Raw genomic sequence first — 11697 nt, 5'->3', positions numbered from 1 at the left:
GTGCTGAGGAAACAGAGATGCCTAGCTCTACATAGAACCTTTTCATATTATTGCTGCACGACGAGGACAATTTATTAATTAACAATGATTGGGGGGGCTTCCCTGGTGGCGCAGTTGTTGAGAGTCCGCCTGCCGATGCAGGGGACACGGGTTCATGCCCCGGTCCGGGAAGATCCCACATGCCGCGGAGTGGCTGGGCCCGTGAGCCATGGCCGGTGAGCCTGCGTGTCCGGAGCCTGTGCTCCGCAGCGGGAGAGGCCACAAGAGTGAGAGGCCCGCGTACCGCAAAAAAAAAAAAAAAAAAAAAAGTGATTGGGCTCAAAAAAAGGAAACACATAAAAGAATGAAATTTTGCCATTTGCAGCAACATGGCTGGACTTGGAGGGCTTTATGCTAGCTGAAATTTCAGACAAAGACGAATGCTGTATGATATCACTTATATGTGAAATCTTAAAAAAATACAACAAACTAGTGAATATAACAGAAAAGAAGCAAACTCACAGGTACAGAGAACAAACTGGTGGTTACCAGTGAGGAGAGGGAAGGGGGGAGGGGCAGTGTGGGGTAAAGGGTTAAGAGGTACAAACTATTAGGTATAAAATAAGCTATAAGGATGTATTGTACAACATGGGGAATATAACCAATATTTTATAATAATTATAAAGGGAGTATAACGTTTACGAATTGTGAATCATTATATTGTACACCTGTAACTCATATAATATTGTACATTAACTATACTTCAAAAAATTTTAAAGATAAAAAAAGGAAACAACATAGTAATGTAAAACACAATTTATGAATGATTTTTTTTTTTTTTCGGTACACGGGCCTCTCACTGTCATGGCCTCTCCCATTGCGGAGGACAGGCTCCGGACGCGCAGGCTCAGCGGCCACGGCTCACGGGCTCAGTCGCTCTGCGGCACGTGAGATCTTCCCGGACCAGGGCACGAACCCGTGTCCCCTGCATCGGCAGGCGGACTCTCAACCACTGCGCCACCAGGGAAGACCTGAATGATTTTTAAAAATAAAAACAGTGCACTGTTTTCAAGGTGTAGTGGTGAGGATAAGGTTTTTATCTAAAAGCAGCCTACCAGGGAATTCCCTGGAAGTTCAGTGGTTAAGACTTGGTGCTTTCACTGCCTGGGCCTAGGTTTAATCCCTGGCAAAGGAACTAAGATGCCGCAAGCCACGAGAAGCAGCCAAAATAAATAAATAAATGAGTAAATAAAAAATAATTAAAGAAAAAAGGCTACCAAATCTAATAGAAGAGTCTTTTTCAAATATAGATTCTGTATATAGGTGTTTTTGTGTGTTACACACATGTATACACATGTGCTCATATGTTGAATCTATATGTCATGTTAATGTATATTTTAAAATAATAAACTAATTAATGGTCAACAATTTAGTCATAGCCTAGTGCTTCAAAACTGCACTGTGGGGATTTCCCTGGTGACACAGTAGTTAAGAATCTGCCTGCCAATGCAGGGGACACGGGTTCAAGCCCTGGTCTGGGAAGATCTCACATGCCGCAGAACAGCTAACCCGTGCGCCACAGCTACTGAGCCTGCACTCTAGAGCCCGTGAGCACAACTACTGAGCACAGGTGCCACAACTACTGAAGCCCGCGCGCCTAGAGTCGGTGCTCCGCAACAAGAGAAGCCATTGCACTAAGCCCGCGCACTGCAACGAAGAGTAGCCCCTGCTCGCCACAGCTAGAGAAAGCCCACCCACAGCAGTGAAGACCCAAAAAATAAATTAAGTAAATACATTTAAAAAAACTGCACTCTGAGAACATTTAAGATGTCTTTCCTGCAATCTGTGTCCTTCGATCACTATCTTTAAGGGTTTGGGAAAGCCACATATATAAAACGTAATGATTTTGAATTGTGCAGCCTATTTTGGGACATTTAATATGTGAAACAGATTTCCCTTGGGACTTTCTCATTCATTCACTTCTTGTCTGAGATCCTTTGCCCCAAACAGTCTGCTGGAGAAGGAGGGAATACAGGGAGCCAGAGCCTGAGGGAGCAGGAGGGAAGTCTGAGAAAAAACACCAAGTCTGAGTTGGGAGATCACCATTCCATCTGGAGGTGGATTCGACAATAGGATATCCAACCATTCCCATCTTTGCACCTCCTCTCTAGCCAGCAGGAAATAAGGAGCACCTGCCATAACCCTAAAGTTCCATTTACACCCTATGCCTTTCTCCATTGTCAGCGGACCCTTTTACTCCTTTGCAGTGAAAAGTGGCTTCCTTGGCGTACAGGTGTCAGGTCTACGCGAGATCTCACCGATCCCTCTCTCACCGAAGCTTGGGTTGTGCCTTTACACATCATTTTATGCAGAGGTGCACTGTGAGTGAACTCAAGCCTATGCTCTGTACCCTTCTTCCCAGTCGCTGGGCCACCAGCTACCCAAGCAACTCCTATGGTCTCAAACTGAAGGCTCATCACGGTGTGCCTTATGCAATACATATATATGTGCTACGATCCCTGTGGATAATTAAGGCTGCATTACCTGCCTAGAGCAAGTCAGCAACTTTTTCACAGCTGTATTTTTTAAAGGGTGACAACCACTTATTCATTGTGCTTTTGGAACATATACATGAAACACTCAACTGCTATGTCTTCTAATACTGACCCCCTGAGCTAATTAGCAGCCTGGTGTGATTGTTTTAATTTTCTAGTGACCAGTTAAGCGGTTGCTCTAGATAGAACTGACAGCAAAACGTAAATTTAAAAACACAAAGCAGGATCTGCTGATTGAGCGAGGAGAAAGCCGAGGTCGGAAAACGAAAGTGAGGGCGGGGTGAGACTGTGAGTGGCTATTCTTGCTAGTTGAATACTGGGCCTCCTTAGATTCAGATTAGATCACAGTTTACCCGAGAAGTACCCCCTCCTCCAAACAAACAAACAAATAAGAGATGGATGGGTCGATAGATAGATAATAGATAGACATTTAAGAATAGCAGAGCGTCTGGATTTGCGCTGCGGAAGCGAGTCCTTCAACCATGGTCACCCACTCGCTCAAACTAGGCACCTCTTTGGTAGAGTCTTGTGCTCAGACCCCCATCCTCAGAGGCAGCTTCACACGTACATTTAAGCTTCAGCCTAAATGGACTCTAATCAAGCTTTCCTCACCCCTGCGTCGGATCCACGAAGGCACCGACCGCAGACTTACTCTTAGCCAAGCAGTCCTCTCCAAGGGCGACTGAAAAGCGTCCTATTGTTGCCCCCGCTCTCCGTCCCCCATCCAGCGTCTGCATTCAGTGAGGGAATTTCAGTTGTATCACCAAAGACAAAAAGCAAAAGGTGAGGGATGCGCGGAGAGACCCTAAACTACCTACTCACGCCCCTCCCCACTCACCCGCGAGTCTGCTCCAGGCTGCCCCTCCTGCCGGGGGCTGGCGGTCAGGTGAGGTTACCTGGGCACCCGGAGAAGCCCCGAGGGGCGCTGCGATCCTTCCTCTCGAAGTCGCCCCACTCCCTGCCGGGGCCCCAGGACTCTGGCCCCCTCTCTCCCTGCGCGCATCCCCTGCCCCTCGGGCTCCGGCGCGCAGCTACAGCCGCCCGCAGCGCTCGACTCCCCTCCGCCGACCTGGCGTGACGCAGGCGGAGACTACTTAAGGCCGGATTAGAGGCGGCGGCCGCGGATTCCCGAGCCCTGCAGCCGGCTCCGCGCGCTCCGCCCCAGCTTCGCAGGCGGCAGCGCGGGAGCGCCCGGTGCCCGCTGAAGTGCCAGGCGCGGGGGCTGGGGCCTGGACCCTTTTTTTGGCTCCCAACCCCCGGCGGTGAGTGGAGCCCAAAGACCTCGCTCGGGCGGGCGGGAGCTCGAGGACCTGCACGCGGCCACCCCCGCTCCGCCCCGCCCCTCGCCCGGGCATCCGCCGGCTCCAGACCTGACGCCCGGACGGCGCTGGCGGTTCGTGGCCGACCTCCGGACCGCGCCAGCTGCCCATCAGTTGGGCGTGCTTGGGTTTCCTTCCCCATTTCCCTCTTTTAAGTACAATAAAAGGGAGAGGGGAATCGTGGATTTTTAAAAAATTTTGTTTGATTCTTTAATTGGGAGGCAATTCGCTCCCAGTCGGGAGGTGAGGCCCGGGGAGTGGCCAGGAGCGGGGACGTGCCCGGTACTGCCCAGTCTTTGTCTGCTGCCTCCGGATGAACAGCGATGGGGGAATGGACCATCCTGGAGAGGCTGCTGGAAGCCGCGGTGCAGCAGCACTCCACTATGATCGGGAGGTAAGGGCGCCGAGCCGGTCATCAGCCGGCCCCGTCGGGCGGCCCCCGGGAGTCCTTTCTAAAGTCCAGACCGAGTCCCGACAGCCCTCAGACCATCCTCTGACCCCTTGCCATCATCCTTGGCCCATGCCCCTGTGTTCCTGGCATTGAGGGATTGCCTGATGCCCAGTGATGCCCTCCTCCTCCGGCAGCTCCTCGTCCCTTCCCTATGAGGCACCACCACCAGGGGATTCACTCTTCTCCCATTAGCAAAGGAGTTATTGGCTCCGTCGTGGTCCCCCCACTCTCTGGAGTCGGAGCCAATCTTCATCCGGTTCCCTAAATAGAATCTACAAAGAAGGCAGGATTGTATTTGGACAGAGAAGGGCAAATGGGGAGACAGATTTGCTCTTCAGAGCAGATGTATCTTTTCCCAACAAACATTTATTAAGCTAAACTGATTTACCTGTTAAAACTTACAGTGCCAGAAACCGACACACCCAATTGACACTTTATGTGTCTCTATATGTGTATATATGTATATTCACATACATAAATACTATATATATTCATGTATATATGTGTATATATAGTCATAGCTATCTGTTTATATAAAGCTTAAGTTCCATATTCATACTGAGGCTAAACTAAATATCCTCTTGGAGTAGTTATATACATATTCTGTGTGTAGACTTTGTATTCCCTGTGTTCAGCTATTCCATGTACATTTGCCGTATCCAGAGTGAAGGTGTGTTTGTGCCTCTCTACATTCCATGTAATCTATCTGTTGCAAATACACCAGGTCCAGTGTAGGGAGGTACACATGCTTGAGATCCCTGTAGTATGAAGTGTTCCCAGTCTACCAACATCCTGCAGAAAGGGAAGAGACAAAAAGGTTTGCTGGATTTGCAGTTCAGTACCACGAAGGATGGATAGCTCCCCAATCAAGGACGGAGCTGGGAAGGGAGGCGTAGGGGTTTCCTAAGTCAGTGACTCAGCCCATGAGAACCTCTCTCCCTCCTTTGTCCACTGCTCAGGATCCTGTTGACTGTGGTGGTGATCTTCCGCATCCTCATTGTGGCCATTGTCGGGGAGACGGTGTACGATGATGAGCAGACCATGTTTGTGTGCAACACCCTGCAGCCCGGCTGTAACCAGGCCTGCTATGACCGCGCCTTCCCCATCTCCCACATACGTTACTGGGTCTTCCAGATCATAATGGTGTGTACCCCCAGTCTCTGCTTCATCACTTACTCTGTGCACCAGTCTGCCAAGCAGCGAGAACGCCGCTACTCTACTGTCTTCCTAGCCCTGGACAGAGATCCCCCTGAGTCCATGGGGAGCACTGGAGGACCTGGGGGTGGGAGCAGTGGTGTTGGCAAACGAGAAGACAAGAAGTTGCAAAGTGCCATTGTCAATGGGGTGCTGCAGAACACAGAGAACACAAGCAAGGAGACGGAGCCAGATTGTTTAGAGGTTAAGGAGCTGACTCCGCACCCATCGGGGTTGCGCACTGCAGCGCGATCCAAGCTCCGAAGGCAGGAAGGCATCTCCCGCTTCTACATTATCCAAGTGGTGTTCCGAAACGCCCTGGAGATTGGGTTTCTGGTGGGCCAATACTTTCTGTATGGCTTCAGCGTCCCAGGGTTGTATGAGTGTGACCGCTACCCCTGCATCAAGGAGGTGGAATGTTACGTGTCCCGGCCTACTGAGAAGACTGTCTTTCTAGTGTTCATGTTTGCTGTGAGTGGCATCTGTGTGGTGCTGAACCTGGCTGAACTCAACCACCTAGGCTGGCGCAAGATCAAGCTGGCCGTGCGAGGGGCCCAGGCCAAGAGGAAGTCAGTCTATGAGATCCGCAACAAGGACCTGCCACGGGTCAGTGTTCCCAATTTTGGCAGGACTCAGTCCAGCGACTCTGCCTATGTGTGAAAGGGCAGGTTTTGGAAAGGCCTGGGGGATGACAAGTAGCCCCAAGGCAGACGACTGTGGAGAGTGGCTCTATCTGCCCTCATTTATGTGGCTGTCATCACTGAGACGTAGAATAAGGCTGGTTAAGAGAAGATCTTGCCTCAATGGGAGAGGAGAGAAAGTAGAATGATTACGTCACACCACCGGTTCCAGGGACAGTTGGATAGAGTGCTGAGAGGATGAGTTGGACTTCTTTGAGTCCTTTTGTTTCGTGGTCCAGTTTGATCCTGATCATAGTGGACTTGCACAGCTACCAAGCAGGACTTAGCTCTGCTAAGCTCTGTATTCTGGTGAATGGCGTGAGTCAAATATGTTATTGGTACACAATTTGTGACCTATCTCAACACATCCTTCCATCCTGGGCTGCAGGACAAACATCCTTGAGGCATCCTTCATGTACCTCTCCCATCAGCATGCCCCTCTCCCTCCGCCCAGGATAGCATGCCAGCTTTTCTCTCAATCTGGCCTTACAGTAGACCTACTATGGTTTATCTGCAAGCTAGAGGGAATTCCATGGGGTGTTTTTTGGAGAATGGCCATGGCAGAGGTTTGCATTACAGCCCCGTCTGACTGGCCCTTAGTCATTATGAAAACCTTAGGAATGTCTCAATATTTCCAGTTTTCTAACTCGAACTGCACTGGTGCTGTTTATTAGGGGCAGGGTGTTGGGTGGGAGGGAGGGAATTGAAATATGCAACTATAATAGTCCTGCGGGATGGTTGTTGCCCTGTTAGGCATGTGGTTATGAGCTTTGGGATATTTCTGCCTTCCAGATTGTGGACTTTGGACAGCATTAAAAATATATTTGCTGTTGTTGTTGTTAATATCAAGGGTGTCTACCCGAGCCACAGAATTTCTAACTGGTGTATTTCACTCATTTTCTTGTATAGTTTTGCTGTGCAACACAGCTGCACTTCATTTTGCCATGGTTTGAATTTACCTGTGTGCTCACACCAGAGACCTTAATCAGCCCATGTCAATCCTGATTTATTATTTTATCAGCTATTTTTGAAACACACACAATCACTGGCTTAAGAAACCTGGAACTAAACACTATTGGCTAACATGTGTTTACGGATGCTTATTTGAGATATATACCAAAGGTTCAAAAACCTGTTGCTTTGGACTGTGAATATGTTTCCTTCTCTTTGCTCCTATTTATTTAAGTGCCATCCTGTACCTTTCACATCCACTGCGTATTTAGTTAAAGCGTTGGCCAAGAATAATATTTGGCTAATGTGCTTTTATGAAGCCCTCTGTTTCCTTTGCATTATCATTATGATATTTGGTTTAGATATGGACGTGGTGTAACACACAACTGAGGATCTGTTTAAAATAAAGTTCTTGCCTCTTTTTTTTTAATGGGAAGAGTCTGCAATTTTCTATTTTGATTGGGATTCTATTTATTTAAATATATGTTCAAACTGTTTTGTTACATATTCAAAAAAAAAACAAAAAACCAGAACTTTGGGGGCAGGAAGTGAAGGACGGTTGAAAAGTATTTGAGGGATGACTGATAAAGTCCAGCCACTAACAGATGAGAAGAGGCTGGTGCATTTTGTGAATGTATAGAAGTGTGTGAGGAGGTATTCAAATAGTAGTATTTACTAACTCCTTTCCATTCTAGTCCAAGATTTCTCTGCTTGTCTAAGGATATTTCTTGTAATAAAATGTCAATGCTATAATATATTAGTTTATTCCAGGAGTGGAATTATTTTTCCCTTTCCACCATACTTTCATGCTATCAGTTGTTACATCTAGCAGCATGCTGTGCTCCCTATCATCTCTTTAAGGCCTGATGTTTAAATGATGCTAACCCAATAGTCAGACAGAACCTTCTAGACCAGCACTGTCCAATACAACTTTGTGTAATGATGGTAATGTCTACTATGTTTGCTGCTCAGTATGACAATGACTGTTGAGCTCTAAGAATGTGGCTAGTGCAACTGAAGAACTAAATTTCTAATTCCTTTTAATTTTAATTAATTTAAATAGCCATATATGGTTGGTTGTTACTGTATCATACAGCACAATTCTAGACTTTTAATCAAGCATTTCTTATTGGGTTCTTTCAAAGGAGACTGATCCTTTGCTTATATGTCCTAAGATATTACATTTTACCCACACATTTTACTAGCATGTTTGGCATTTTCTGTCTACATGCGGTCCCATTAGTTCGGTAGACCAGTACACTTCCTCAGTTCTTAAATGCTATTCACCTTCTAATTCCAATGCGTCCTTTGTCTGAATATTGCAAAGCAATGTGGAATTTCCTGGATGCTTGCTTTTCAAACACAATTGTTGCATCCTTTAACTATTGCAGTGAGGATGCCAATTTTAGAATGAAAATACGTTTATTTCAATCTATAGGTTTCCATCTGCAGTATAAACAGGCAGTTGAAAAGGATTATTCTTGAATAAAGAAACAGATCCTCCTCTGTTTTGTATCTGGTGAGCTAAAAATGTTTTAAGACACCTCCCAGAGATGGAGGAAGAGTGTTTTTTGAGAGCTCTTAGCTTACGCTTGGGCGTGAAAGAAGTAGGAAGCTGTGTGGAAAACAAGGGCTGTTGTATTTATGCCGTGATGTGAGATTGGAGAAACGATAGTATTTCCTGGTAGAAATGCATCCCATATCAGTGGGGCTGATCTATGTCAGCTCTTTGATGTTTCCAAACACCCTCAAATGGTAAGATTATTAATTCACTTGTCGGTAGTGGAGCAGGGAACACACCTTCCTCTGGGCATATAGAGTCATCCCTCAGAACGACTGATGTGTGTCAGTTTGATTCTTTTGCTTTCTATTTAATGAAGGAAACACACTGATAATTTGATGGTTCACATAGCTATGTGATGGATGTGACCTTAACCTGTACTTTTGATAGGACACCACCAATCTATTCTCTTAAATTTAAGAGCCTTTTGGCGAACCACAGGCCCTTTTGGCCCGTGTGTGCACAATGTGTGGGCGTGTGTGTGTGTGTGTGTGAATGTGTGTGTGGGCGCATGCACGTTGGTGGGGTGATGAGTGCTAATGTGTGAACTGTGAATTTAAAATCTTGAAGAATAGCCTAGAGAGACTGAAATTACTTAGCCCGGGGAAAAGAAAGCTTAAAGTACAGAATTTGTCATTTTTAAGTCCTCAAATATTTAAAGGGTTAAAAAATATGAAGGATAATAGCTGTACTCACTGACCTCTGAGAGCAGAGGAAAAGGACTGGATTTAAAATCAAGGGTGCGGGAAATGAAGAAAGCACCAGAAAGAACACGGTTTCCCTTTTACCTCTGCTTTTCTTTCTTTCTTTTTTTTAAAATGCTGTTTCTTCTGCAGGGAATACCTGTCCCACTACCTCCTTTCACTGGGTGTGTTCCTCTTCACCCACTAAAAATCGGTCTGGCTGTATGTTCACACGGAAACTTATTCTAAACTCTCCTCCAGGCTAGCTAAGTGCACCTGCACTGAGCCTCCATAAAAGTCACTCTGTCCCTTGCTGCGTGGAGATGAGATGTTTCCAGATCAGTGTGTGGCTCCTTGAGGGTGGGAACCGTGCCTAACCCACTGTAACCATATGTGACATTCATTATCACCATCTTATCTACTACCAGAGAGATGGGTGCCTCAGTTTTCCATCTGGCAACAGTCTTCCAGACTCAGAATATACAGATGCTAAAAGCATCCTTTGGAAACATTAAGTCAAGCCCTTTATTGAATGGTTGAGGAAACCGAAAGATTTAAGATCAAGACAGTGAGTTTCCTGGAAAATGATGTAAGCATTCGTCCTGGAGGATTGGAATATTTAGGAAACAATATTTATATTGGTTTTACTTACTTTATATTTTACCAAGTATATTAGTCTGCTCAGGCTGCCATAACAAAATATCACGGACTTGGTGACTTGAAAAACAAGAATTTATTTTCTCACAGTTCTGGAAACTAGAAGTCCAAGATCAAGGTGTTGGCAGGATTAGTTTCTTCTGAGACCTCTCCTTGCTTTGCAGGTGGTCACCTTCTCTCTGTGTCCTCATGTGGTCATTCCTCTGTACATGTGCACCCCTAGTTTCTCTCTCTGTGTCTTAATCTCCTCTTCTTTATGAGGACACGAGTCAGATTGAATTAGGGAAGACCCTAATGACCTCATTTTAACTTAATCACCCTTTAAAGGCCCTATCTTTAAATACAGTCACATTCTGCCCTGGAAGATGCAATTTAGCCCATAACACTAAGTATTTTCAAACCTTAAGTACCCTTATGGTTGCAGGGGGGAGGCTTATATAATTTATTGTACAAAATGGGATACCTTTGAGAATGAAAGGGGCAGATAGCTAATTGAATGGAACACCAGAACAATGGGTGTAAACTGGATCTGTCCTGAGCAAACCAAGTTGTGTGGCTACTTAACTTAAGACAATCCACTGCCATTGAGTTCCTGCTCCAGGGCCTCGAACCCTGGAGATAATAACACCTAAGTCTCAGCTCTTGAGAAGGGCTGTCAAGGCTGCTTCTCAGACAAACAGATAAAATTTTATGTCAGGAATAATGGGAAAATAATACTTAAAGAATATGAATGCCTTTGCCCCACTCCAGACAACCTAAATTAGAATCTCTGATGCTGTAGCCTGGGCATCTGTATTTTATTTTCCAATTTCTAGGGGATCGAATGTGTAGTCAGGGTGGAGGACTGGGGATTCAGAGACATTAGCATAAAATTATGACAACCAGATATTTGGAGGAGAAATTGGGAAAGGGCCAGAAGGGAAGTGTGAGGTCCTCACAACAGAGCTGCCCTTGCTTACGCCACGTGCGAGGTTAGTGATGAGATGCTCTAGATGGAAGCCTAGCAAAAATTCTCAGACTTTAGGAGTAGAAGCAGTGGCCCTGGCGGTGAGAGGGGCTGACCAAGGATAGAGCCTGGAGTGGACAGAGGAGGAGAAGCTCAGTTTGGGGGGTGAAAGAGCAAGTTGCAAAGGCAAGTTGCGAAGTGGTTTCATAAAGTTCAGGGAGGTGGAATCTCAAGGAAGAAGGCCTGTCCTGAGTATGCAACTTCAATAAGCACTCAGCTAGATAAAATAGCTAAATACCAGATAGCTAAAGGCCTCGAAACCATCCACTAGGCTTGGTGAGTGAGTGAGTGGGAAGTGAGAAAGAAGAAATGGTGAGCACAGACCATCCTCTGCTTTTCATACTTCCAGACCTCCTGCAGGTTCCACAGAAGCAATTAAAATCAGAGCAGACCAAGGGTAAATTATCCATCCCATCCCAGCCAGGCCTCTGATACTCAATCAGGCATGGCGAGCCAGCTTTATGACTGCTCAAAGATTACGTTCCTTTAGGAGATTGTCACACACCAGACAGATGGTGTGTTAGCTCAAGAAGACCTGGTGGAACCCAGCCCAGATGAGTATTGTGGCTAAAATGTGTTCAGTGGCTCTTGTCAGCTTTGGATCTTGGGGCTGTAAGCCAAATGAGTGTATAGAGAGGTGTCTGAGAGGACACTGGTGCCA

At 46.3% G+C, this 11697-nt stretch overlaps 1 protein-coding gene across 1 annotated transcript; it reads left to right on the top strand.

The window, feature by feature from the left end:
• Positions 1-4176: 4176 nt before the first annotated feature.
• Positions 4177-6158, top strand: GJD2 (gap junction protein delta 2; the record flags this gene model as incomplete). Its single annotated transcript, XM_082853247.1, has 2 exons — positions 4177-4247; positions 5264-6158. The coding sequence occupies 2 exons, from the start codon at positions 4177-4179 to the stop codon at positions 6156-6158; spliced, it is 966 nt and encodes a 321-aa protein (XP_082709373.1).
• Positions 6159-11697: the final 5539 nt, after the last annotated feature.

Source organism: Leucopleurus acutus (assembly GCF_964270905.1).
Source record: "Leucopleurus acutus genome assembly, chromosome: 1".
In the NCBI taxonomy this organism is placed as follows: Eukaryota; Metazoa; Chordata; class Mammalia; order Artiodactyla; family Delphinidae; genus Leucopleurus; species Leucopleurus acutus.
This window is presented reverse-complemented; position numbering and strand designations above follow the sequence as displayed.